This window comes from Cryptococcus neoformans (assembly GCF_000091045.1).
Source record: "Cryptococcus neoformans var. neoformans JEC21 chromosome 3 sequence".
Lineage (NCBI taxonomy): Eukaryota > Fungi > Basidiomycota > Tremellomycetes > Tremellales > Cryptococcaceae > Cryptococcus > Cryptococcus deneoformans.
Window position 1 is genome coordinate 1,028,701 of NC_006685.1, and position 25,152 is coordinate 1,053,852.

The 25,152-nt window shown below is 49.6% G+C and overlaps 8 protein-coding genes across 9 annotated transcripts in view; 4 read left to right on the top strand and 4 right to left on the bottom strand.

Annotated features, from left to right (window-relative positions):
- The window catches only part of CNC03260 (beta1-tubulin, putative), a 2,198-nt gene extending 1,830 nt beyond the window's left edge, over positions 1 to 368 (top strand). Inside the window, exon 8 of the mRNA XM_569650.1 lies at positions 1 to 368. This exon is cut by the window's left edge and continues 19 nt beyond it. Within this exon, the coding sequence (XP_569650.1) occupies positions 1 to 101 (101 nt within the window). The 3' untranslated portion in view covers positions 102 to 368.
- Positions 369 to 873: 505 nt separating this feature from the next.
- CNC03265 (hypothetical protein) lies at positions 874 to 2,681 on the top strand. Its single transcript, XM_024658949.1, has 3 exons — positions 874 to 1,168; positions 1,213 to 1,818; positions 1,875 to 2,681. The coding sequence occupies exons 2-3, from the start codon at positions 1,357 to 1,359 to the stop codon at positions 2,322 to 2,324; spliced, it is 912 nt and encodes a 303-aa protein (XP_024514286.1). The 5' UTR covers positions 874 to 1,168; positions 1,213 to 1,356; the 3' UTR covers positions 2,325 to 2,681.
- On the bottom strand, positions 2,513 to 7,625 carry CNC03270 (hypothetical protein). The gene is made up of 5 exons (XM_024656763.1): positions 7,482 to 7,625; positions 7,304 to 7,429; positions 6,104 to 7,258; positions 5,418 to 6,041; positions 2,513 to 5,358 (listed from the first exon to the last, which is right to left on the bottom strand). The coding sequence occupies exons 1-5, from the start codon at positions 7,537 to 7,539 to the stop codon at positions 2,612 to 2,614; spliced, it is 4,710 nt and encodes a 1,569-aa protein (XP_024512434.1). The 5' UTR covers positions 7,540 to 7,625; the 3' UTR covers positions 2,513 to 2,611.
- On the top strand, positions 7,619 to 9,860 carry CNC03280 (elongation factor ts (ef-ts), putative). Its single transcript, XM_569654.2, has one exon. It carries the CDS (start codon positions 7,680 to 7,682, stop codon positions 8,790 to 8,792), a length of 1,113 nt encoding a protein of 370 aa, XP_569654.1. The 5' UTR covers positions 7,619 to 7,679; the 3' UTR covers positions 8,793 to 9,860.
- CNC03290 (tetracycline efflux protein, putative) lies at positions 8,852 to 11,506 on the bottom strand. Its single transcript, XM_024656764.1, has 8 exons — positions 10,867 to 11,506; positions 10,726 to 10,816; positions 10,561 to 10,671; positions 10,431 to 10,509; positions 10,236 to 10,369; positions 9,821 to 10,189; positions 9,213 to 9,741; positions 8,852 to 9,135 (listed from the first exon to the last, which is right to left on the bottom strand). Exons 1-8 carry the CDS (start codon positions 11,478 to 11,480, stop codon positions 8,864 to 8,866), a joined length of 2,199 nt encoding a protein of 732 aa, XP_024512562.1. The 5' UTR covers positions 11,481 to 11,506; the 3' UTR covers positions 8,852 to 8,863.
- Positions 11,507 to 11,843: 337 nt separating this feature from the next.
- CNC03300 (protein kinase C, putative) lies at positions 11,844 to 15,941 on the bottom strand. 2 transcript variants are annotated; one of them, XM_024658950.1, is made up of 12 exons: positions 15,879 to 15,941; positions 15,382 to 15,802; positions 15,062 to 15,328; positions 14,445 to 15,005; positions 14,133 to 14,398; positions 13,954 to 14,086; positions 13,749 to 13,901; positions 13,151 to 13,628; positions 12,723 to 13,101; positions 12,481 to 12,669; positions 12,167 to 12,427; positions 11,844 to 12,112 (listed from the first exon to the last, which is right to left on the bottom strand). In XM_024658950.1, exons 1-12 carry the CDS (start codon positions 15,879 to 15,881, stop codon positions 12,083 to 12,085), a joined length of 3,141 nt encoding a protein of 1,046 aa, XP_024514287.1. In that variant the 5' UTR covers positions 15,882 to 15,941; the 3' UTR covers positions 11,844 to 12,082. The 2 variants fall into 2 exon arrangements, with proteins under 2 accessions (XP_024514287.1, XP_569656.1); XM_569656.2 differs by having other exon boundaries at positions 13,151 to 13,901.
- Positions 15,942 to 18,268: 2,327 nt separating this feature from the next.
- On the top strand, positions 18,269 to 21,434 carry CNC03310 (conserved hypothetical protein). The gene is made up of 15 exons (XM_024656765.1): positions 18,269 to 18,532; positions 18,588 to 18,645; positions 18,705 to 18,731; positions 18,789 to 18,807; positions 18,862 to 18,909; positions 18,969 to 19,225; positions 19,276 to 19,334; positions 19,391 to 19,493; positions 19,556 to 19,903; positions 19,955 to 20,018; positions 20,071 to 20,342; positions 20,391 to 20,549; positions 20,611 to 20,931; positions 20,988 to 21,064; positions 21,119 to 21,434. The coding sequence occupies exons 1-13, from the start codon at positions 18,366 to 18,368 to the stop codon at positions 20,785 to 20,787; spliced, it is 1,758 nt and encodes a 585-aa protein (XP_024512435.1). The 5' UTR covers positions 18,269 to 18,365; the 3' UTR covers positions 20,788 to 20,931; positions 20,988 to 21,064; positions 21,119 to 21,434.
- CNC03320 (hypothetical protein) lies at positions 21,372 to 24,410 on the bottom strand. Its single transcript, XM_024656766.1, has 7 exons — positions 23,891 to 24,410; positions 23,820 to 23,831; positions 23,640 to 23,755; positions 22,558 to 23,582; positions 22,363 to 22,502; positions 21,913 to 22,310; positions 21,372 to 21,841 (listed from the first exon to the last, which is right to left on the bottom strand). Exons 1-7 carry the CDS (start codon positions 24,028 to 24,030, stop codon positions 21,597 to 21,599), a joined length of 2,076 nt encoding a protein of 691 aa, XP_024512595.1. The 5' UTR covers positions 24,031 to 24,410; the 3' UTR covers positions 21,372 to 21,596.
- Between the last annotated feature and the right edge of the window lie 742 nt (positions 24,411 to 25,152).

Genomic DNA, 25,152 nt, shown 5'->3' on the forward strand with positions numbered 1-25,152 from the left:
TGCAAGACTTGGTATCCGAGTACATGCAGTACCAGGAGGCGGGAGCGGACGACGAAATCTATGGTGATGAGGAGATCCCCATTGAGGAGGAGGAGATGTAAGGTCTCCTCGTCCCTATGTTGCCCCTTCTACCCCACATTTACCCTTTGCATCCGTGCTTCGCACCCCACCACCACAGCGACTATAAGGTCGTTGGGTTTTGCTAAAGGTTTATCTTATTCCCCGCATCTATATATCCCCCCCTTTCCTTTTTGCCTCACCCGGAGGTTGAGTTCTCCGATGTCTCGCTGATGAGACGGTGTGCTGCATACTTCGACATTCTTTTCAGTGATTGGTCTCTACAGTTCTATGCAACTTGTGAGGCCTGGCAAGTGTGATATTGATATCCGGGTATCTGCGAGGACCCGTCACGATGGGTGCATTACTTACATAAATATCTATGATTAGTCAGCACTCGCTAGTGCGAACAATGATTTAGCCTCCTTTGGCTTTGAATAACATCCCAGGTATGTTTTTATCTTATTTATCACTCGCGAAACGTCCAATCGATTTTTCTTTCATCATTATCCGTCACTACACAACAAATGAGCCAGCAACATGGCTCATATAGGGCAGCGACTATATGAGCCATGTCACCATGGTCGGGCTCGTATGTCGTGCCAATGAATTCCTTTGTTCCTTGTCACAATATCAATACGAATAATATCAATACAAAGGAGCACCCATCGTTCCTTACACACCTCGAACCAATTTGTGCCAGCAAACGTCGGCTCCTATTTCCATACTGCCAAGTCAAGGCTGGGCCGCAACATGGATGACCTTGTAATCGGCCAAAATCTCTTGCGAAGGAGAACTCGATCGCAAGAAATTGTGTTATAGGCGATGATGACCAAACTTTTATGAGCAGATCTTTGCAGATTGTTACAGGTCATCTATCCGTGCATTAACAGATGCTAGAACCAACCTGTGAAAGGAAATAACACTCAAAGGAGCGATCGAGGCAGGAAAGCAGATGCAAAATGGCGCTTAGCGATCCCGGAAAGGCCATGAGAGATAACTATCGTCTGTTAAGAGGGCAAATCATCTATCGCCAGGTTAACTCCTGATTTTCAGGGGGAAACAAACAGACACACAAAAGAGTACGGCTGGAAAATATACCGAAGGTCAGGTAGGTAAGGGTTATAGTGGAATTGGAACTAAGACCAACCCCAGGTGTTTCACTCATTGATTCATTTGGACTGGACAAGCTTCAGCTATACAGGTCGGGTATAATCATTTCGAAATCATCCACACTTCTCTGATTTCGGCGAGTTGAATCAGAGCACTAATTATCCTTTTCGATCCTAACGATCCATCATGATTCCCGAAGATCATCAGTCGTTACCCTCTCGTTCCCCTTCTCTCTCTCCTGAGCTTAAACCTCTCATTTCTCTATCTCCTGAGCCCGAGCCACTCTCTCCTCCTCTCCGAACAGTTACTCCCTCTCAAGCTCAACAATCAATCAAAACTGTTGCTATGCACAGAAAGAATGCCTCCATAAATCAAGGTTCTCGATTCCCTTCCCGTACCGACCAAAACGATCGGCAATGTACAAATTGCGGTGAGACAGATACGCCTCAATGGAGAGGAACACTGTGTAATGCATGTGCGCTCTGGAAAAGAAGTAGAGGCACTGATAGACCTTTACCATTATTGTTCCCCATCAGAAAACGAAGTATCAGTTGCTGTGATGACGAGGAAGGTGAAAGAGAGAGAGGCCCTGAGATCTTGGAGAGTTGGAAGCCGATGAATCACGTTACTGGTCACAGGGGAACCTTAGTGAGTTAATTGGATCGTTTGCGCGAGAGAGCATCGTCAATGACTCTCTCCGACAGCCAATTCAACCTCGTCCCGTAACCACTAATGGACGGCCGAGGCCTGGATATGCCCTAGCGCGTCCAACCGCCTATTATCCTTCTAAAGTCGATGCCCAAATTGTTCATCTTCCATCTTCGACAGAGCAGGGTATGCCTAGCAGAATTGCCTCCAAGACGCAAACGCATCCATACACAAGAGGGCGACAATTAGGCAGGAACATTGAGCGCGGGAGACCTGAAGTTGGAGAAGCAGAGGTGCCTTTCCCGAAATTTACCAAGTTTCCTTCTTCCTTCCAAGCGGAGCCAAGAATGATCAATTTTGAAAGGGGACATCCAACCCTCAGATATAACAAATATGCCATGAGCAGAGAAGAATTCATGCGCGGTGCAGAATGGCTGTTCGACGTGTTGCAGCAGACGTCTAAACTTTTGGAGGATATGGACAACGCTGAGGAGAGAGCGCCATGATGTTGGTCCTAGACTGAAAAAAATGGGTTGGATTGTGATCGTGATTATTATGCACAGAACAGTGATTGAAATGAGAAATGGACCACAGCGCCCCATGCTTGCGAGTGAGAAGTGGGAGGCATTGGCGGTACACAACAATCAAGCCTCGACAGCGCTTGGCTGTCGGTTCACCAATAATCAGACAAGTAGGACAAATCAAGTATGGTTTCATAGCGTTTCACTGATTGCACGCGTCACGTAAATCCCAAGATGCATTATATATGAGCTAATCTAGCAATGTCTGTCGTCTACCATCCCTTCACTGCTCCCTGACTTTTCACCTTTCGAGCCCTTGTCCCTGCAAACCTGCCCCTCAACGACGCCGGCTCTTCATCACTAGAGTCCCCGCTGGTCTCTGACTCGCTCTCATCACCCGCACCGTTCATATGCCTGCTTGTCTTTTCTTTGCTGGTTTCAGGCTGAGAACTTGAGAACCCAAAGGTAGACTTCATACGTCGTAGAGCCTCGCGAGGAAGACTGGATAGAGTTGGGAAACCGGTGCTTGGCTGCGAAGCTGCGACAGGTTGGGAAAAGGAAAGAGATGAGCGTGGGAGGGATGGATATATAGGCTGTGACCTAGGAATAGGAATAGATATTGATGACCCTTCATCATCTGAGGACGCTTCTGATGCATCCACTGACTGATCATCGTGCTCATCAACCCCCGATTCAGACGTCTGCTCGTGTTTCTCCGTGTCGACCAACGCATTTTGTTCCTCTTCGTCCTCTTCCAAAATCGGGCTAGAAACACTGAGGTAATTCGCTCTCTTTCCTTCGCCCTGTTTGTCGTTGGACGGCGATGATCCCTCGATGCCAATCTTTGCCCCCCGGGGAGTTTCGCCCACATCCGATGAGGAATCGATATTAGGATAGAGATTATAAGCTTGGGTCTGGGGGATCTGTGACCCTTGGGACATGAATAAGGGATTTTCCTCCTCACCGGAAATCCTCCAGAATCGCTGAGAATTGAGCGATTGACTCTGAGAAGATTGCGGCTGGCTATGCTGTAGCTGTGTCTCGGGGATGAAGAGTGGCGACTCTTCGATGGGTTGCTGACTTGCTGGAGGCGGGGAGGAAGGATCAAGCTCATCGACCTGTGACGATCTCAGTGGGGTAGTTTGCCTTCGCGATGACCGTCTTAGCGTAGCGGGTGTAAGAGTGGCATGCAACTGAACTGGGGAAGAAGGTTCGAGTTGGGAAGATGACAGCTGTGAGACATCGGATTGGGATGATACCGTTCGTCGCGTGCTTCGTCTTATAGGCACGTGGGGAGAAGGAGGGACAACACGTTGCTGAGAAGATGACCGGGTCATCCTCGTGCGAGGTGGTTCAGGGACAAGTGCAGGTTCGCGCGAGGCTGATCTCAGGCGCCGACGAGGAGGCGAAGGAATATCGTCTCTGGCGACAGAAGGCTGTCTTGATGGCTGGCGAGTACTTCTCCTAACGGGGGCCTTGGACTTGGCTATCGGAGTAGCTTCTCCTTGTCCCTCCTCGTCTTCGAAGCGCTGCACAAGCTGAGTAGCAGGCAAGGGCTCAATTTCGTCTTCGCGTTCAGCCACTGAGGACGGGGGCGACATGAGTTGCTGCGTGAGAACAGGTTCCTGAACTCCGTTTGGAATGCGTTGCTTTGGATGAACGTCATCATCTTGTCTCATAGCATCGCGAACCGGAGCCTCGTCCTCTGCAATTGCCTCGCGCACTGCGGCGTCCCCGGGAAGCTCGCGATGCTGGGTGGATGGACTAGCCAAAGCCGCCAAGTCATTGAAGGACTGTCTGGATCCCTCGTGGAACGAAAGCGGGGAGGATTCCGGCGGAGACTGAGTGGTCTTTAACGGCGTTTGCCGTTGGTCGACATCCATAGGCTCGGCTTCCGTATTTGTGACGTCTATGCGAATTTCTTCCTCCTCCTGTCCGGCTCTGGGTTGAAGCGCAGATTCCTGCTCAAGCACAGGCTGAGATCCTTCCACATCCAGTTGCATCTCATCATCGGACTCGGACTGCTGAACTTGAGGTAAAGCCGGGGGTTGTTCATCGCGCGGTTCTTCTTCCACGTCTTCCACCTCATCCTCCTCCTTTTCGTCGTCTTCAAACTCCCCCACTAAACTCTCTTCGTCGTCCATCCTGATTCTTGCAAACGACGCATTCGTCCCGTCTTCGTCGGACTCGACTTCGGACGCCTCTTCAATTTCCACGTCTTGGGTGTCGACGACTTGCATGTGAGCAGCAGAATCACGAGCAGCACGGCGTTGTTTTTGGGAGAGAGGGGCAGTCAGGAAATGACGTAGCGCAGCTTGAGGATCAAGCTTGGAGAGATCAGGGGGAGGAGGCGATGGGGAGGAGGACGATGGGGGAGGAGAAGAAGAGGTAGATGTTGAACCAGATCGAGACATGGCGTTTTGGCCCTGGATAGAAGCAGAGCTTTCGCTCTCAGTCTCGCTCTCCGACCCATATCCAGATCCGGATCCGACCGAGCCGCCTTCATCTTCGCTCGACTCTGACGCGGAGCTGCCCGAGCTGCCCGTTTCAATCACCGCATCAGAAACGCTGAGTCCCGACGTGGACCCAGCTTTTCTAGAGAGCGCTTTGTGATAAATGGGGGGGAACGTAGGTACCGGACTGGCGGCTTTTGGAAGAGTGGGAGAAGGAGATTTGGAAGATTCAGATGCGGATGACTCGGTCTCGACAGCTGGAGCAGAGGCAGCTTGGGAAGGAGTCTGTTTTGCCTGCGTGGTGAGACCGGCGGATGATGGCCTTCCTTTGCCCTTGGTTACAGGCGTTCCCATGAGGGCGCTTGTAACTCTACCCAAGCGGTCGATCCACATCTCGATAGCTGCCACTGCGGCCTCTGGGCTTTCGTCTTCCTCTTTCCGCTCAAGCAAGACCTGCTGGAGACGGGGTACACCAGCTTTGACGACCGGGCAGTCCTTTTGAGGATGAGACGAACCATGGCAAATCAAACACTGAGGTTGTTTGGGTTTACTAGCTGTTTGAGATGCTGCGGCGGCGGGATATCAGCTTTATAATAGCAAAGTAGACACTGATTAGCCTGCTCACCCTCCTTATCCCCATCGTCCCGTGTCGCGATTTGCTCTTCTTGTTCCTTCTCCTTCTCTGCTTGTTGCGCCATCGCTTCTCTTTGCTTCCTCATTATCTCTGACGTTATGCTGGGCCGTCCGGATTTGGTCTTTTTTGTGGTAGAGCTCGTGTTGGAAGGCTGAACTGAAGACTGGGTGGGTGTTTGAGGCACTGTGGCAAATCCGTGGGAGACGAGAGGTGGTGCGACCGGCCCTGACTCTGTTTGGATTTCTGACTGGGGCTCTAGCTGGAGTGTATTCTGCTCAGCTTGGCCCTGCTTGGATTGCTCAACCAGTGGGATGTGAGCTTTTTCCCGAGGCTGGTCGACATCCATAGCTTCTCCAGCATTTTCCTGCTCAACATTTTCAGCGGCTTGAGTCTCTGCAGCAGCCATTTTCTCTCTCTGCTTCCTCATTATCTCCAAAGTTATGCTAGGTCGAGGAGCCGCTTTAGGTTTGGCCGATGAGGGTTTTTTAGACTCCAGAGCGGACGCTGGGGTTGCAGGGGTAGATGAGAGATGCTCTGTAGATGGCTGAGCAGACGAGACTGAAGGTTGTTCAGGCTGAACCGTTTGGACGACGGGAGGGATAGATTGTTCAGCGGCTGGTGAGATAAAAAAGTTAGCTTTTTTTGGACAGATTTTTTTCCGAAAATAGAATATCTACCTTTAGCAGCTGCTTCTGCAGCTTGCTTTTCCCTGAACATCCTCATGATTTCCGAAGCCCTGTTAACTTTGGGAGTCTTGGGACTCTTTTCTTTTTTGGTTTTGGTCAATGGGCTTTGTGTTGAAAGCTCAGGTGTAGATGGCTGCGTGGTGGACTCCTTGGAAGGTGTCAAGGGGATAGAAGTAGAAGCGGCTGGCATGGCAGTTGGCTTGTCGGTAGCCTTTTCTTTATCTTTGCCCTTGGCATTTGCCTTATCCGCGTTTTCAGCTTGTTTCTTGGCCTCTTCAGCCGCCATCTTTTCTCTCTGCTTCCTCATAATCTCCTCGGTCACACTAGGTCTACTTTTTTGCTTCTTACTCGATGATGGCGCCGGACTGGGCGCAACTGAGGAAGCAGCCGGAGAGGCGGGCACACCTCCGACGCCCTCCTCCTTTTTCTCCTTTCTCTTTCTGGGTTTTCTGCTCTTTTTGCCAGATTCGGTTAAAGGCTGGAGGGTTTCTTTGGCGGCAGGAGAGGAAGACGTCGAGGCAGTTTCGCCGGCCAAAACCGGGGGCCCATCGATCCTACCCAGAGGACTAGGCTTGGCAGGTTTATATCGATTGATGAACGCTGCAGATCCTTGTAACGGAAGACTGAACGTAAACGGCCGAGATGGGCTGGCGATGGCAGGGGCAGACGGGTTTGCTGGGGGAGGTGCAGGAGCTAGGGCAGCGTCCGACTTTGCTCCTCGCTTCCTTCTTTTCTTGGGCTGCTGAGGCGACGTGCTTTGGCGGCCAGGGCCGGTCGGTGTCGGTTGCACGGGAAGAGCGCGCGTGGGGAGAGGTTCGGCGGCGGACGACGTGGAATCCCGCTTGCGTTTCTTGGATTTGGGTGCAGCGGTTGGTGTGGAAGGCTGTTGAGGCTGGAGTACAGGCGCTGCTAGGTTCTGGGATTGAGGGCTAGCCTTGCTCTTTCCCTTGTCCTTTTTGGTGGACGGTGGTGTGCCGGGCGCAGGCTGGTCGTCGGACGGCACCGCCTTCTTGCGAGGCTTTCTGGCCGGCGCTGCCGTGGCAGGCGAGGCGCCAGGCTCGCTACTGGCGCCCGGGGGATAGACCTTGACGACGAGAGGGGCGGACTGGGCTGCCGCTCTGGACTTGAAGGCGTCAAAGTCGTAGTCTGCAGGAGATCAGCGAGGGCTGTTCGGGGGCCGGGCCGGCTTACCATCCCATATGTCTACCTCGCGGCCGCCGTCGCGGACATGTGCTATGCGGAGCTGCTGGGGGGAGGCGTCGAGCTGGAGACGGGGCGCGAGTCTGGCGACCCATTCTGCGAGGGACCGGTGCTGCTCTGCGGGGGGTGAGCGGGAGCAAAACGGGCGGAGACGGAGCGGAGTACGCACTGAGCTTTCCGTGCCAGACGATGGGGGAGTGCGCGCGGTGTACGGTGACTTGCGGCATGGGGGCGGTGGGGAGACGCTTTCTCGACTGGCGCGAAATTATTACGCTGCACAAACAGTCGCAAAGTGGGTGCCCGGATAACGCGGCGGCCGCACCCTTGTCGAAAAGTCGACGCCCTCTCCCTCGTCCGCCCATACAAAATGGCCCTCCTTTCCGCCGCCCCCCGCGCGCTCCGGCTGCCCCGCCGGCTGCCTCTCGGGGCCGCCCTCCCCGCCCTCCGTGCGCTCGCAACTCCGGCCGCCGCGCAAAAGGTGCCCGTCTCTTTGATCGCCGCACTCCGGAAGCAGCACCCCGTCCCCCTCGCCCAGGCCCGCGAGGCTCTCGAGCGCTCCGGCCTCGACCTCGCCGCCGCGCTAGACTATCTCCGCACCTCCACCTCCGCCTCCGCCGAGAAAAAGGCTGCAAAGGTCTCTGGCAGAGACACGAACGAGGGGCTCATCGCCATCTCCCTCCTCGGCGGCAAGAGGGTAGGCATGATCCATCTCGCCTGCGAAACAGACTTTGTGGCCAGAAACCAAGTCTTTTTAGACACTGCCAGGGGTGTCGCAGAGACCACCGCCTTCCTCGACGTCCCAGGCGACCATGAGAAGCCGCAGATCGCCTCGTCTCCCTACGCCTTCGACCCTATCCTCGACTTCCCTACAGAATCCCTCTTGTCCGCGCCCCTCATCTCCCTTCCTGCCGCCGACACCGCAGACGGCTCGCTTTCCCCTCTCCCCACCTCTGAGCCTACTACCATCAAGCAGAGCTTGCTTTCTTCCCTTGCACAGACAGGTGAGAACCTCAAGCTCCTCAGAGCAGTCTCCTTTGCTGCCCCCTTCCCTTCCACACCCGACGTCAGGTTCGTCCCCGGCGGCTACGCCCATGGCGGCATCACAGATAAGGAAGGCAAGGTCGGAGGTATCGTCGTCCTTTCTGTGACCAGTGCCGATCCTGAAAAACCCATCGCTTCCATCATCCACGGCCCTGGAGGCGATGACCTCGAAAAGGCCGCCGAGTCCCTGGCGCGAACAGTTGCCAGGCAGGTCGTCGGTTTCCCCACAAAAGTTATTGACAGGGGCGATAGGGCGGTAGACGACGAAGAAGTTTTGATGGAACAGCCCTTCATGATGTTCAATGGCGATTCTAGAAGTGTAAAGGATGTTTTGGCTGAATGGGGCAAGGAAAGGGGCGTCGTGCTCAGAGTCGTTGGCATGAGGAGATGGGCAGTTGGAGACGAAATCGAGATCAAGGAAAAGGAGACAGATGCTTAGCTGTATAAGAGTATCATATGCATAATAGCAACACACACAAGGATATAACCAAAATCTAGATGCATCATTCATCACTGCTCTTTTCCTATCCGTCGTCCATCACGCTTTTTTTCTTCCCCTGATACCATTGTCGATGCTCCACTGTCCACCACCGTCTCCTCACTTCCCTTTCTCTTCTTTGCCCGTTTCGCTTTTTTACTCTCCACCCACGCCTTTGCCTCGGCCTTTTTCACAGCGTCGTCGCTCCGGTTCAACGTCACTTTTTTAATTAAGAAGATCGTTATCGGTATACAAATCCCCACGCAGGGCGCACAAAACCAAAAGACTTCATTGATGCCCCGCGCTACGTTCAGGTCGCCGCCCTCCCTGTCAGCATTACCTTGCCCATATTCATATACATCCCTCCGAACCGGCACTCACCATAGGCATCCGTCACAGCACTCAATTCTGACGCAGACAGACCCAAGCTCGTCGCCCGAGTAGGATCTTCCAGAATCGCCTTGTACGCCGTCCCCGGCAAAACCCCAGAAAGGTTCCGTCTCACACAATTATTCACAATCGAGTTGCACGCCGCGAGCGCAATTGTCCCACCCAACTGTCGAAGAAAATTTCGAAGACCCGTCGCAGTTGCCATGTCTTTCCTCTCCACACCCGCTTGGATAGCCACCAAACTCGTCTGGAAGGTCTGACCGGCACCGATGCCGACAATAATCTGGTAACCCGACAGTTTGGCAATACTCGTCGTAGAAGTAATGGACGATATCAGACCGAGACCGATCGTCCAGATGGTGTACCCTACAACGAGGTTCCACCAGTAGTCACCCGTTTTGGATTGGATTATACCACTGGTGAATGAGGTGACTGTTTGAACCAGCATGAGCGGTAGGGTCAAAACACCCGACCTGATTGCAGACGCCCCTCGGACAATCTGAAAGTATTGCGGAAGGTACTGTAAACGTCCGATATTAGTCACTTGTTTTGAATGCGTCGAACAACAAGGCCCCCCCCAAAAAAGGGAATACACTCACATACAGCGTGGCGTAAAAGCTCAATCCATTCATAAACGTGGTAAAGAAGCATGCCGACACCGAAGCATTCTTGAAGATGTGCATCGGGACAAGTGGCAGACTCACCACCTTGGCCTCCACAAATATGAACAGCCCCAACAATGCCAGACCCACAAGCAGCGGGACCAATACCGCCGCGCTGTCCCATGCGTACTGACTTCCCGCCCAAGACAACGCAATGAGGAACGGTGCGGCCCACGCGAGCGTGAGAATAGATCCGTAGAAATCGAGTTTCTTAATCTTGGCGACCATTGAGCCGCGAACGCGACGCAGTGGGAGAAGGAAGACGATGATGATCATCGAGATTGATGTCAGGGGAAGATTTATATACTAGTAGATGTCAGCAAGATCAGTCAGTGACTTTAGCCAAACTTACAAAACACCATCTCCAAGAGGCGTTTTCCGTGAATGCTCCGCCAACTATGGGACCGCAAGAGTTGGCAAGCGCAACCACGCATCCAGTGATACCTTGATACTTTCCCCTTTCTTTCAAGGAAACCACATCGGAAACTGGTAAAAAAAAAAGGCTTCAACAAACCCTGCCTTGACAGGCGTTTTCAATTATACTCACTGATGATCATTGCCAGCGTCAATATTCCACCACCTCCCAAGCCTTGTATTGCGCGAAATATTATCAGTTGGATCATGGTCTTTGCGAGCGAATCAGCTAGGGACGTCCGTGTATCGTCGATCGGACATACCTGGGCAAGGGCACAAGCTAGAGAGCCCATCAGGAATATGAATAAACAGCCCAAAAGGGTGAACTTTCGGCCAAAGATATCTGATAATCTTCCATAGACCGGTTGAGTTGCCTAGAAACACTTTGGTTCAGTCTCAGATGAGCAGAAATACGATAATGGCTTTACCGTCGAAGTCAATAGATAGGCCGTCCCAACCCATGGACTAATGTCTGCCCTTCCAAATACTTGTCCCAAAGTCGGTAAAGCAGTGGTCACGCTAGTCATCGTCGTCAGCATGCATAGCGCACGTACGGAAGCGAAACTCACATGGTTTGATCCAGTAAAGAGCAAAACAAAGCACAAGTTAGTCCGACAAAGACAAATATAACTTGCTTGGTTGGCAACAGATTCGTCTGATCTTGTAGCTCAAACGTCTTCTTCTGCCCCGACTTTTTACCCTCTATTTCGGCTTCTTCATCCTTCCCTTGCTCCCGATTGTCTTCTTTACCTTTTTCCGAACGAAGAGTCTTGTGACTTTGTTCTAAATGCTCCTGATCACCCTCTTCATGTCCATGCTCATGCTCTTCATCGTGAGTATGCAGCCCGTCATCCTCCGCTTTTCCATCTTGATCCTCCACAAACTCGCCTGTTTCATGCGTGGTCATTCGTCTCAGTGCATTTTTTGCATGATAGCTTCCGCTTGTTGATGCTCTTACTAATGGGGCATTTTGTGTGGGAGCCTGCACTTCTGACGGGGAAGTTGGAGAAGGAGCGATAGAGTAATCGGCCATGTCCGAAGTGCGAGATATCGAGGGGAAGAAAGAGGAGTCATTGTTGTCTTTCGCGCCCGCTGTAGCTGGGCCTGACTGTGGATCGTGATTATCAGAGAGATTGACGAGGGTCATTGTGGAGGAATGGGACGCGAGCCGTTTTGCGTCCATGGCGAATGGGGAGATGGAGATGGAAATGGAAATGGAATACGGAATTCAAACCTGCTGACATGCGGTAGCGAGTATAATTATGAGGACGAGGGTCCCATCGGATATGGCCGAAAACGTCCAAAAAAAGAAAATTATTTTCCGTCGTCACGATTGTCGACCCCGCAAACCAGCAGACAATTTGCCTCGGACATCGTCGGGCTTCTTGTTCCTGCATCCCACCACCATCAGCGAGGTAACCCATCTTGAGGTCACAATCTTCACCCCTCATATCATACCAAATAATACGGTAGCATGGTAAAATCAATTAATAATTCGCATGAATACTTACATGTCAACAATAACTTGCATTTACTTTGTAGTTTAAGGGTAGTGCGTGCATAATTCAACACCATTTATCAAGATTAAATTACAATAGTACTCCACAATATCTACTCCACATCATCGGCACCTCCGACTTCCACTCGATATTGTATATTCATGAATCGTCACAACTTATACACACAATGCTAACTGTATTATGCTTTCCAACTTCGGAGAAAGGCAAGCTGTATTTAATATCTTTCTATCGTCTTCAGACCAAAGCCACTCCCATATGTTACTGTCTAGGTCTGTGCTGCAGCCCAAGGAGCAATCTACGTTGTTGGGTCAGTGTAAATCCTATCAATAGTGAGAGAGAAGACACCCACCCAAGAGAAGCCAGCAAACTCCTTTTGATCCGCCTCGCTCAATTGCGTATGGACCGGAGTCAATGTGGGCTGCTCCCTTGTAAACTCCTGGTCAAAATTGCTAGTGTCAGTAGCATTACCGATCACCGGGAAGTATGGTGGTGGGATTCTTTTATGATAGACATCGTCAAAGTTGACGTCGCGGAAGAATAAGTGTTGCTTGATTTCTTCAGCGTCCCCTTCGCCAGCACCAAGTCGCCGCGTAGGATCACGGGTAAGAAGCTGTTACAAAATTTAGCATACCATACACAAGAGAGGCCCAGCTTCATACTCACCCGCTGAAGAAGAGACACAGCATCCCGAGGCATAGTAATGGGGTATAAAGGCTCATCCTCCAAAATAGCGTCAAAGATCTCATCTTCATCTTCGCCTCGGAAAGGAGACTGTCCCAGCAACATCTCATATGTCAACACACCGAAAGCCCACCAATCCACCGCACGGCCATAACGTTGTTCAAGAAGAATCTAACGAATACATCAGCACTATCTCCTTTTCTTGCAACAAGCTGGCGTCCTACCTCGGGTGCCATAAATTCAGGGGTACCACAGAAGGTGCTCGTCGTCTTACCAAACCACATCTCCTCTTTACATAAGCCATAGTCTGCCACCTTCACATGACCATCCAATGTCAACAAAATATTATCCAGCTTCAAATCTCGGTAGATAATGCCTTTCGAATGGAAGTACTGCAATGCAAGCAGAACTTCACACGCGTAAAACTTGGCTTGACGGAGAGTGAACTGTTTTTTCTGGATATGAAGCATGAGATCACCGCCAGAGATGTACTCCATGACGAAATAAACACGAGTCTCCGTTTGGAAACAAGAGTGGAGACCGAGAAGGAAGGGATGACGTTCCTGCGCAGCAGCCAAAAACACTCGTTTCTCAGATTGAGTACTAGCATCTGGTCAGCCAGCCCTTCTTGCACAAGTGCAATTCAACTCACCTCTCAACCTCGTCGTTCTCAATAATAAATTCTTTCTTCAAGACCTTGATGGCGTACAAATTGCTCGAAGTCTTTTCCTCAGCAAGCATGACCTTTCCAAAATTGCCCTTGCCCAACACTGCTAAAAAGTTGAAATCATCCAGTCCAACCTTCCTCTTTCTAGCCATGAGCGGCTGCTGAGGAGGCAATCTCTGGGCCACTTGTTGCTGGACAGCGGGTTGAGGAACATATTGAGGTTTGACAGGGGATTGAACAGATTGAGCACTAGGTGGGAGAGTTTGTGGTTGGGGCTGAGCCGCAGGCATAACCGGAGGAATTTGACCATGAGGCTCTTGCAGTCTGTCGCCTTCAAAGCTAATTTTGTTGCTTGGCACTGCGACAGGTGGCAACTGGGGCATTGCTCTGCCACCAGCAGGACGGAGATTATCATAAGCACCAGTTTGCTGGTTTTGAACTTGTGGCTGAATTGGCCTTTGGTCTGTTGAGGGCAAAGCACCAGCAGGTGGACGAGATGACGGGGCCGGTTGTTGTGGCGCAGCAGATTGCACTGGATGAGAACGAGACTCTTGAGAATGATAAGAGGGAAGAGTAGACACACTGGATGAGGTGGATGTTGAAGGAACAGGCTTGCGGTGCTGAGTGGTCTTGATGTCACGAAGATTCTTGAGCAGTAAATTGGCCATCTCCATAGTCATACCACAGAAATCTGGAACAAGATGTGAACACGTTTGGTGACAAGTAAGGGCACACTCTGTGATATCTTAATAAGCATTATGTTTGGCGCGTCTCGCGATCAAACTTACCAGAACACTTGACAGCATTCTTACGACCGAAGGGAAGCATGTATCCACAGTGACAGCACCAGTTGGCAGACATATTGGTGTACGGAGTGAATCTGTGAGGGATTCTATGGTTGATTTTTTCCTCGTCTCCCTCCTGATTAGATTAGCAGGTACCCAAAGAGGTAAACTTCGTCACTCACGCCATCTGCGTTCGACTTGCTGATACACTTCGTCACAACCTTCGGATAACACTTCTTGTGGCAGGCATACCTACAATCCTCGCATTGATATCCTTCACCAGTGAGCAAGAACTCCTGGCACAGGGCACACATGATGGGCTGGTAGAACTGGCGTTGTACGAATTTGTGACCGTTCATCTCGTAGACATCGCCCTTTCGCATACGAACAGCACCTTGTCGACCAAGAGCTTCGTAAGGACGACGCGCACCAGCCACCGTATCCTTTACTGTTGTGCGTTAGACATGAACTCTTTCAACCATTGGACAACTCACCAAAATCCATTCTCAATGATATCGCACCGGCGGGTTCAACAGACCACCAACCGTCGATCCCGTCAGGCCCTTTGCCTTCTGCGTCCGGCTTGCCTCTCAAAGTTCCAGCACTGTGCAACGTAACCGAGTCTGGCGCATTGCCGCTGCTCCTCGGGCCCATCGTCGCAGCAGTCGCAGCAGTCACCCAGCCAGCACCCTGACCTTCAATCCCGACTTTTTGTCTTCGCAATGCCTCTACAAGATCGCTCACTCGCAACCAGAGCATCCCAATGGGGGCTGAATCACCGGGGGCAACCGTATCATAAATAGTAATTTCTACCTCATTGGCTTTTTCCACCGGAATATGGAAGTCCTCGTGCCACTTGTCGTTTCGTGAAGGATGAGAGACAGCACGTTCGTTACCTTCGACCTTGATGACGACTGTGGTTTCCGAGTAGGTTTTCGAAGAACGACGGGGAAGGGCGCGATGGTTAAGATCACGAGCAGAGCGAAGAGAGATTACCAATTTGCCGGAGATGGGTTTACGAAGAGCCTCCTTGCGTTTTCCATCAGACATTAAGTCTGCAGACCTGGTGAGATTCAAAGACAACGATGGAAAAATCAAATGGTACACTTACCTTCGTCGTCTTCCACAGCTCCACCGAATTTGGCCAGCGATTCATACCTCTTCTTCGCCTTTCTCAACAGTTGTATCTTCCCCTCGCTTTCAGACTTTTTAGCGTCCGTCTCGCTCTTCAATCTCTTATCACCCTCAGCCCGGTATGCTTGTGCCATCTTCTCGATACCCGTCTTGTATTGTTCTTCAACTTGCAATTTGAACTGAAGTTGATTTAACATTCGAGTAATTTTAGCTCCGGTCAATGGTGCGTCATATCGTAACAAATCTTCGTTCAGAATGATGAGCTACTACGCTGGGGATAGATGGGAATTTTCTCACCTAATTGAGAATAATTTTTCGTTTCAGGCTTCTTGGCGCTGTCTTGCTCAGCTCCAGGTGGTGGAGGGGGCAAGGGCCTTTCCCGATCTCCAGCCATCCCCCTTCCGCCTGGACTAGACGCGACTACTCCCTGCGGCCCTTGCTTTCCGGGAACTCCTGCCCCCGTCCCGCCAGATGGCTCACCCCTCCCTGGAGTCCCAGATGCACCTCCTGATCCGCCCACCTGCAGCTTTGCCAACTCATCTTCAAGGAACTTGATGGACATCGTCGCTGTGCGTATTTCATTCTGAGCCTGCTGTATTACAGTTTCATTTTTTGATGAGGCTTCGAATGCTCGGATGACGGCTCGGGCACCTTCGATGTTGCGCTTCTCCGTCGCGATGCTCTGAAGGATCACCTTGGCCTTGGGATCATTGGATGCCTGATACAGGTATTAGCATGTGAAAGTAACCCCTACGAGCCCTGGATCCATTCATCCTGGCAGAATATCTACGCACCATGGTGGTCGAGAGGCGGGAGGAAGGAGAAATGTGGTTGTAAAAAGAGATGAGCTGGTTCTGGTGCTACGTTCGTGGTTGTCGCGTCAATCATCAAGGTCGGCAACCTAACCTCGAAGCGGTGTCCCCAGGTCGGAGAATTACATAACTCCGCCTGTGGCACACCCAACACCCATTCCTTGGTAGTAAACAAGAGTCGTCATGTATCGTCGCCATCGCCATGCATACAGCCATCCCGCCCATTGATGATCCATTTTAGCTGCATCATTGCGGTACTTTATTGTTAATTATACCACAGGACTTACGTCGTCTCTTCCCTGATAGTATTATGCTCAGAAGGTGGCAGCAGACAACAATCACTCTTCAGAGTAACATGTTCGTTACCAGCTCATTCATTTATAATTTTATCTTATGATAATTTTGTTGTTACTGCTTCTTTATGATATTCCATGGCCGAGCGATATTTTATTTTGAAGCATATTTTAAAGACTCCGAACTTAGACATATGCGTCATCAGCTGCTTGTTGTGATTATTGAGAGATATTGCATCTATAAGAAGAGAAGTATCTCATCTGCACTTCTTATTGTGCTGCTTCTGTTAATTAGATTATAACTCATTCATTTGAATGAAGTATAGCTTCCAATTCATATGTAAATAAGTGATGATTGAAAATAGACAGATGACGGCTGTTTTTAGACATGATCAAGGATACAAGATAACAACTGGCAGTATGATAAGGGGCAAGGAAAATGGCGCTTGTTGGTATTGTAACATTTCAACACCACATACTACCAGTTTGGCGTACATTCCTATCATCACTGCAAGTACACCTATTTTTTCGCCCCTTGTTCGTCGGTAGTTATGTACTACTACTACGTAATAAGAGAAATATAACGTCCCATCAGTACCTTCTACGTACCGTAATGGAAGTGCACCACCTCAGGGGGGCGCCCATTCCTTCTGCTATACGGATACTACTACTACTGTATGCAATTTACTCAGCTTGCGTGCCGCGCCTCTTCCGCCTATACCACCGCTGCTGATTATCCGATGATGGTATTCCCTTTGCTCTTTTACATTACTGAATGAGTGGTACATACTACCTCGGTCGCTTACTATCGCTGGTCTCATGATAATAATCTTGAAGGAAATAAAATTTACATCATTTATTACTTTCTTTTCACTCGTTACGTGGTTAAATGGTTGGATGCGTAACCTCTTCTGCTTATCTTATCTATAAGTATCTGCCATAATTTATGTTTATTTAACTGATCCTTTTTCCCGTAATCACTTTTGACAGTACAACGATCTGAGTGGATTTGATTCCGTCGTTTGACAGCTGCGGCGAAAAGAGGTACTGGGCAACATGACCAGAAATCGGAGAATTTGAATATTTTTTGACAGGTTTGCTGATGCTGGATGAACGAATGTGTCCTTGCTTCTCATCAACTTTAAATTCAATACACTGCAACAAGTGACTGTTCTCGACTCCTATAGCATCCAGATGCCTGCTGAAACCGACAAAACAGAGGGGAAGATCATCGCAAACACTCCTGCTGAATAGTTTAAACTACGACGATCTCCCACCTTGGCGTGATCCGATGACTACTACTACTGTAAATGACTACTACATCTGTCATGTAAAAACACTTTTCATTTTCTTCCGCCCTCATCTCTCACAAGATGGGTAGGACGTCGACTTATTAACATCATAGAAAGGGGTTTAAAAAATTGACTGGCCAACTATGTTGCCTTATTATATGTTCATTGTTTGTTGTCTCTTCTGTTCTGTTGTGAGAACCGGTCATTCATTCAATTATAGTATACACTAATATAACTCTCGGACGCTGCTGTTTCATAATCGACGCGCTAGGTAATTTCTTATCAGTGTAGTAGTGTGGGTTCACGACCGTCCGACGCAAAAAAGGAGGTCGCACAAGGAGGATATAAATAGATCGTAGATGCGACAAACAAATGCACGCTTTGTGAATAAAAGAGATATCTGATCATTTACCAAACTGCGCAGATCTGGAAGTTCTACTGTGCATGTGAAGCATAAATGGAGAACGATGAAATTGAAACGACTGGCCAAATGTCATGTCGAGCACTAATAAGAAGTTTCTAAATAACGCGCTCGAAGAAAATAATTCCCTCCCACTCGTATCCCCCCCCCCTCAGAACGTATGGCATGTAGTATGCCTTGGTAATCCGTGGTCTATTATTTATGTATATCCTCCCCGACAAAAAATCCCGGCACCCTCTTTGGCCAATTATAATTAATATAGAGTGGCGGACGAGCCGGGATAAACCGTCATTCCTGATTGGTGATGTCATGACAACCTTCGGAAGCCATGAATTCACTGGCACGTCATTCGACGAGACAAGTCCACCCCACCAACACTCAGGCCTTGCCCACAGCATCCAGCATATATAACAGAGCTGGGATTGAAGACTAAGAACACTCTCCTTTGATTCTAGATTGATATATGTTTCTTTCAAGGTTAGCAGCTAGACAGACTCGAGTGCAATCTTATCTACCAAGACAAATCGCCTACAGAAGTTTCTCATCAACGATCGCTATTGGGATGTCAATGAACGACGACATTTTGACCAAGGCAGTTTTGCCGGATAATGAATTGAAAAATGGGGAAAAGTAGGTCACTACCCATACGACTATCCTTCGCATGAATCTGATAAGAATCATTCAGAAAAGCCGTAGACTTCGGGGAAGGAAAAGTCCTCTTGTCTAAGATCAATGGCAGAGTCGTAAGTTCATCCGTTGGGCTGTGAATAGCTGCGAGAGTTAATCGTCGACCATTGACAAGTATGCCACCTCCGCTTTCTGTACACATGTAGGTCCTAGCTTCCTCCGTTGCGCATAATTTACTCACCAGCCTGTTTGAAACAAGTACGGGGCACCTTTGGAAAGTGAGTTCCCTTTTTTAAGATTAAATTAGTACTGTCGCCTGACTGGTGCTGTAGAGGGTGTACTCTCTCATGACGGACGATTGGTATGCCCTTGGCATGGTGGTAAGTCAACCACTCGAATAATCACCGTGTAAATAAGAGTGTAATCTGAAAGCTCGAAGCTTGCTTCAACGTTTGTTCCGGAGATGTGGAAGATGCTCCAGGTCTTGACTCTCTATGGTCATTTTCAGCCAATGTGAAAAATGGCCAGATCGAGGTCACCGCTTCTAAAAAGGAAGTCACATCCAAAGTTGGAAGAATCGTTGCCAGAAAGAGGACCAAAGATCAAATGCAAAATCAAGGGCAAGTATCTGAGGAGACGGTAGTAATCGTTGGTGGGGGGTCGGGTGGTATCCACACACTCGAGAGTTTGAGGATGGTCAGTACCGTTTCTTGGAAAGTCGTCGAAATGGAGCTGAGACTATATAGAACGGTTTCGGAGGAAAGATTGTTTTGATTTCTGCCGAAAATTATGCTCCTATTGATCGGTAGGCTAATTAAGCTTTTTGTTCTCCTTTGTGGCCTTTAGTTGATGTTTTGTTAGGACCAAAATGTCCAAGTCATTGTTAGACGACGTTGAGAAACTTCAATGGCGCACGCCTGATGAACTTCGGGACAGTTTTGGTGTCGACTTCCACCCTGGTACTGTGAGGAAGCATTTTAACTCAGCAAAACCTGCGTGTTTGGCCCAACTAATTACTTGATTCAGACTGTTACCAAAGTAGACTTTGAGGCGCAAACTGTCACAGATTCTTCTGGTGTACTATACAAATATAATCATCTCGTTCTTTCTCCAGGTGGCCGTCCCAAGAAGATTCCCATCCCTGGAGCTGACCTTAAAGGTGTTGTGACACTCCGCCATGTTGAGGATACCAAGACTATCACTTCGTCTATCACCAAGGACTCCGACGTAGTGCTCATCGGGACTAGCTTTATCTCAATGGAAGCTTCAGTCGCGGTGCTAAAGAAGGGACCTAAAAGCGTTACCCTAGTGGGAATGGATGACGTTCCATTCCAAGGTCTGTTGGGGAAAGAATTTGGCTCAGCCCTTATGGAGGTAAACAGAACTCTTCGGCGATGACATTGTCTGTGCTGATTGTCCTGGTAGAGTATGAAAGAGCAAGGAATCAAATTTCGCATGAGCGCCCAAATTGAGAAAATCACCGCCTCTGGTAAGTCAGACACACGATAACATGTCGCCCAGATAGGACTAATTATTCATAGACTCGAACCCTGATCATGCGGGGATGCTTCACGTCAAAGGATCCGACCCCATCCCGGCTAATCTCATAATCATGGGCACTGGTGTCTCCCCCGCCACTTCCTTCCTCGAAGGCAGCGTCAAACTTGAAGAGGATGGCGGCGTCCTAGTTGATGAGTACCTCCACCTCAAAGGATATAAAAATGTATATGCCATTGGTGATATCGCACACTATATTCAGTATCCCGACAAGTTCCCGAGAAGGGTGGAGCATTGGAATGTTGCCAGTAACCACGTAAGAAGACCAATTTGTGATGATAGAGCATACCTAATAAACAAACAGGGACGAGAGGTCGGCCACAATATTACCCACCCAGATAATCCAGTAATCTACACCAAGGTTCCAATTTTCTGGTCTTCGATTGGCAAGGGTCTCCGATACCTTGGGACTGGGGCAGGCTACGATGACATGTATGTCGACGGGAATTTCAAAGAGCTCAAGGTGTGTAATGTGCCTTTTAGTATGGATTTGTTTATCTCTACTAATTGACTACTGTCTACAGTTTGCCGCTTACCAGGCTAAAGGGGGTAAAGTAACCGCTGTTGCGACCATGCAGCGAGACCCCATCGTCTCCAAAGCTTCAGAGCTGATGAGGCTTGACCTGATGCCGCCTCTGGAAGAGATTAAGAAAGGCAAGGATATCTTGCAAATTGAGCTGATCAATAAGGGCCAGAAATAATGCGGCTCCTTGTCCTATCTGTATCAATGAAAGATCAAACACAGAAAGATAGGATGGTAAAGAGTAACAGATTGAAGGTCAACTATCAGTATTTGTGCCTTATCTGGCCCCTTGTAGCATTAGTAGTAATAGTATCCGCTGAATGTGTGTATGGTATTATTAACAGCAGTAATGAAACACTGAATGCATGTGTGGCGCAGTGATTTCCGATATTCATTGTGGTGGAAATCCACAGTATGAACAGAAAGACGACGGCGGCAAAAGGTTCATCAATGAAGTGAGCGAGTACTAATCGGAGGACCGAAAGCTCTGCTGAACAAAACATATTCAGTTTGGAAACATTTTGGTGGAAGGCTGAGGTAGGGCTATGTCTTCTCAACTCTATTAGCTCACGAGTGATATTCAAGCTAGGGTTAGTGAGTTGTTGGCGAAAGTATCAATCACGTGTGCAGTACTGGCACTTGTATTAGTAGTAGCACGACTGATGGTTATTCGAATTGATTCAGAAATGTGAATAAAAGCACTTTATATACAGTAAAGGGCGGCATTCACAATCATCATCTTGCAAGTATACATATATCAAACCCCCTTCAATTAACTCTCGGGGTTTTATGCATTGAAAGAACAGTATTTATGCAAACAATATGGAATGAGGGGGCAGCATTATATCTACACAAGTCATTAAACATCGTAAAAATACGCCCAACAAATGACCAGCTAACAGTTGAACCGCCTAATAGTACTATCCCCGTACTCCTTGATACTGAGCTTACGATCACTTCGTAGTGATTACAGTGAGGTCAGGGGATTTACACCCGCTCATATTCTCCATTCTTTTCTGTGCGCCCTTCTCTTACGTTGTCCACAATCCTTGAGAACATCCCTCCGGCGACTTCCATATACCTATTGAACGGCCCATCTAAACAGTTTTGGAGAATGTCGGCATCTGCCAAAGCGTGGGCAGCTGCAGTGAGAGCTCCTGATGCCTGAAATCGTGCTGCTTCTTTGACCAGCAAACGAGCGGCCAGCGATATTGAAAAAGCGACCATCATGTCTAGCCATAGATAGTAAGCTTGGTCAAGAGCGAAATGATGTTGTTGAGATATGAGTAGGAATACAGCTCACCGACGTTGGCCCACTTCTCGTCTGGTATCGACCTTGTCAAATTCACCAAGGCTCTGGCACACTGCAGCGCCGCACCGCTTGATTCTGGGCGATGAAAGGCCATTTCTCTCCACATAAGCATCTCTGCTGCATAGAGGTTGAAATGGAAGAGAATCCACCATGGATCCGAGGGCCCATCGTAGATCTCAGTATCAAGAGGTGCTGAAGCCATTGCTGGCCCATTAGCCGTTGAGACCGGGGGCGGAAAAATAAAGGGAAGGGGTATGTGTTGACGGAAAAGAGCCAAACATATTTCGACGGATTCAACATCTTCAATGGGTGGGATATGAGGGAAAAATGGGAAACTTCCTTCGTTGCTGAGGGAAGTGGGATGCGTAATTTTTGGAAGATCGAACAAGCTAGTGCCCTGTAAGTGAATGACTCCAAAAAGCTAGTTGCAAAGATACTTACCGTCCTGCTCGACAGAGCAATGCCATGCTCTTCATGGCCAAGGTGTGCGTTGTATCCGCATAGGCTCCAGTGTGAATATTGGAGTCAGGGTCATGAATATCGTTTAATGTGTACCTTTCTAAAGGCAAGACCGCTCGTAACTGGGAGGAAGGCTTTTAGCAGCGATCTATAAGCGCTGTATAGGCAAAAGCTTACTTCAACATGACCCCAACCCCAAGGCCATTCTGTTGTACATTCAGCGTCAGACAGAGGATCTGACCACCCCCATCCTCCCGAGGATATCCACATCTGGTGTTTACTTGCCCAAAACGTCATCACTCGTTCAGCTATTTCAATTTCATCCCTAGCGGGTGGTATGAGCACCGGTCTCATCCGAAGCTCTTGTCTGTCTGGGATAACCTGGCTTGGCGTATGAGCATGTAAATAATAATCGGGGTGTGCATAGGGTTGTGGCAATCCCTGTATCCCTTTCGAGCTTGTGGGTGGGGGGACGCAGTTCCCCGAGATCCTATGTAGCCCGCAAGCAACCACAAGATTTGCAACAGGCATGGTCCAGCCTTCAACAAAATTTCCCCTCCTATATAGTGCATGAGCTATGCCTATCGCTGCTCTGGTGAGATCGAAAAGGCGATCGACTCCACGAATACCTTGGTCCAGCTCAAGTCGTGCTCTTGCAAGGAGTGGCCCTGATGTGCCCCTTAGATGCGATAGGATAAAGCCGGTGCTGAGAGTGGGTATTGGGAAAGGAGGAGGTGGCGAGGACGGAAAGAGACCCATAGGTTTATCTGGGGGATAGGGAGGGGGAATACCCCTTTCAAGATGGGAGACAGCGTGAGAAAAAAGGGTGTACAAGAGAGCTGGGTGGGGTCGAGAGTTGTCTTCCGGGGGTAATGATAACGAGGCCAGGAAACGTTGTGGATGCAGAGGGAGTAGCAAATAAGGTGTATAGGGCAGGATAAACTGTATGAGTGATAGCTCTATAGCAGAGCCTGGAGGAATTTCAATCTGCGAAGAAGCTGTTGGCCTGCCGGTTACCGACAGGGGAGGGTGGTCCAGATAGGGATTGACGGTATGACTTGAACTGACCTGTGGATACTCGGAAAAGAAGTGCTCAGAAGGCGAGGGGCTAGCCGAGTATCCACTGAACGTGGTTGAGGATGGATTACTCTTCCGAGGGACCGGTTGCCCCTTTTGCAGGCCGAGCAGACCTTCCAGCTCGGCTTCACACGGGAATCGTCAATGACCTAGATGGGGTTGCACCAACACGTAGGACTTACCAACTCTCTCTTCTAGAACAACATGCCTTGGCTTTTTGCGGGGTATTTCTTCGTCCCGACAATCTATATTGGCTTTGACGCAAGTGATGCAGGGACGTATACCTTCTTGGCACTTACTGGCATCAGCCGAGCATATCAGTCATGACTATCGTTGTGGCCAGAAAGCGGCTTTGAGCTTACAGTTTCCGTTGCCTGTATCAAGAACCCGTTAGCTGGACCACGACGCTGCCTGGAACTGGAGACAGACTTGCCTGCATGCTACACAAGCATGTCCCCTCGGCAGGGTGATTCTTGGTTTCTTCCTCGGGCTCTTTCTGTATTCTCTGTCCAGCTCGTCTTCCGGGCCCAGCATGGGCTCGGCATATGCCTCTAACAGCCCGGTGTCTGCCATTTGAGACTCGGTACTGGGAGCAGCCTCGTTAGGCGCTATAAGATAGTCCTCGGGACTGCTGGCATAAGGCAGGGCGTGGAGCGGGTGGGGATAGGCGAGCGGCTGATGGTGGGCGTGGGGAAGGGGGAGGGGCAGCGCAAAGGCAGGGGGCGGGCGCTGCCCCTGGTCGTGGCGGGGGGCGTGATGGTACACGGTGCCCGCCCTGGATTCTTGTCCGCGGGCGCAACCCGGCAGCAGGGCGCAGCGACAAAGGTATGCCTTTCTCGACTTGCCACCCCCTCTTCTCGATCGCGTGGCCGCACGTTACGCGCTGTCTGGCCGGCAGTGGACGGTCCGCCAGAAGGTGACACTCAGAGTCACCGTCGCTGCTGAAGGCGCGGTGGGCATTTAGTACTTACAAGTCCGCCCAGAGTCACTCAAGGGTTATGCTATAGCGCTCAGAATGGGAAGGGGTTTGAAACGTAGGCATAACTCGCATCTCATACGGTATACATATATTTAACTTTCGGTCCTTCAGCTCCATCGTAATTGAACATATCAGGGATATCATCATAATCCTTTCTGGTTCTGCTGTATACAGGGTGGGGGGCAGTACCTCGCAAATAAAGAGAAGAAATGTTATTGAATGACGCGTTGACGCAATATCCAGCATCCAGTTTCGGAAATTAGATCGCTGGTCGTTATGTGAAATAGATGTGGTAATTAATGTGGGCGCGTGTCAGTGCCTGAGTATTGATCCCACTTGTTAACTTCTATAGGTAGTGCAGCTGTAGTATGGCGCTGTTGTGGTAGGTTGGAAGTTCTTCAATAAATACCACGCAGACGATGTCTTCAAACCTCTCTAGGCTGCAAGGCGGATACAATGTAACCAAGTGAAATTGTCCCCCGTCTTACCTGAAGATACAAGCAGTAACAAGGAAGAAATGAAGAATATTAAGGTTCCTACATCTACCAGTAGTATTAGCAGTGGCATTCAGCATCTTCGGAAGGGGGAAGGACCGACGATCGACCGATCCAAAGTATTATAATAATTTACAAGTAAAAATCATAACGAATGACAAATAACCAATTGTTCCTGATATCGCCCCTGAGTTGTGGCAAGTGACACGCAGGGGGGCAGCA

Excerpts from the sequence above, each read along its gene's own strand:
- CNC03265 (XM_024658949.1), top strand. The coding sequence starts at position 1,357 with ATGATTCCCGAAGATCATCAGTCGTTACCCTCTCGTTCCCCTTCTCTC. Across the intron at positions 1,819-1,874 it reads CTGGTCACAGGGGAACCTTA|CCAATTCAACCTCGTCCCGT; the intron begins GTGAGTTAATTG and ends TCTCTCCGACAG.
- CNC03270 (XM_024656763.1), bottom strand. The coding sequence starts at position 7,539 with ATGCCGCAAGTCACCGTACACCGCGCGCACTCCCCCATCGTCTGGCAC. Across the intron at positions 7,430-7,481 it reads CGTCTGGCACGGAAAGCTCA|AGCAGCACCGGTCCCTCGCA; the intron begins GTGCGTACTCCG and ends CACCCCCCGCAG. Across the intron at positions 7,259-7,303 it reads CGAGGTAGACATATGGGATG|ACTACGACTTTGACGCCTTC; the intron begins GTAAGCCGGCCC and ends GATCTCCTGCAG.
- CNC03280 (XM_569654.2), top strand. The coding sequence starts at position 7,680 with ATGGCCCTCCTTTCCGCCGCCCCCCGCGCGCTCCGGCTGCCCCGCCGG.
- CNC03290 (XM_024656764.1), bottom strand. The coding sequence starts at position 11,480 with ATGGACGCAAAACGGCTCGCGTCCCATTCCTCCACAATGACCCTCGTC. Across the intron at positions 9,742-9,820 it reads GCTTTTACGCCACGCTGTAT|TACCTTCCGCAATACTTTCA; the intron begins GTGAGTGTATTC and ends GGACGTTTACAG. Across the intron at positions 9,136-9,212 it reads TGCTGTGACGGATGCCTATG|CGCGGGGCATCAATGAAGTC; the intron begins GTGAGTGCCGGT and ends ACCTGAACGTAG.
- CNC03300 (XM_569656.2), bottom strand. Across the intron at positions 14,399-14,444 it reads ATCATTGAGAATGGATTTTG|TAAAGGATACGGTGGCTGGT; the intron begins GTGAGTTGTCCA and ends AACGCACAACAG. Across the intron at positions 12,670-12,722 it reads CTGAATTTATGGCACCCGAG|ATTCTTCTTGAACAACGTTA; the intron begins GTAGGACGCCAG and ends TGTATTCGTTAG.
- CNC03310 (XM_024656765.1), top strand. The coding sequence starts at position 18,366 with ATGTTTCTTTCAAGGTTAGCAGCTAGACAGACTCGAGTGCAATCTTAT. Across the intron at positions 18,910-18,968 it reads GGTATGCCCTTGGCATGGTG|CTTGCTTCAACGTTTGTTCC; the intron begins GTAAGTCAACCA and ends GAAAGCTCGAAG. Across the intron at positions 20,019-20,070 it reads TGAGAAAATCACCGCCTCTG|ACTCGAACCCTGATCATGCG; the intron begins GTAAGTCAGACA and ends AATTATTCATAG.
- CNC03320 (XM_024656766.1), bottom strand. The coding sequence starts at position 24,030 with ATGGCAGACACCGGGCTGTTAGAGGCATATGCCGAGCCCATGCTGGGC. Across the intron at positions 23,583-23,639 it reads TGTTCTAGAAGAGAGAGTTG|CCGAGCTGGAAGGTCTGCTC; the intron begins GTAAGTCCTACG and ends TCCCGTGTGAAG. Across the intron at positions 21,842-21,912 it reads CGAGAAGTGGGCCAACGTCG|ACATGATGGTCGCTTTTTCA; the intron begins GTGAGCTGTATT and ends ATCTATGGCTAG.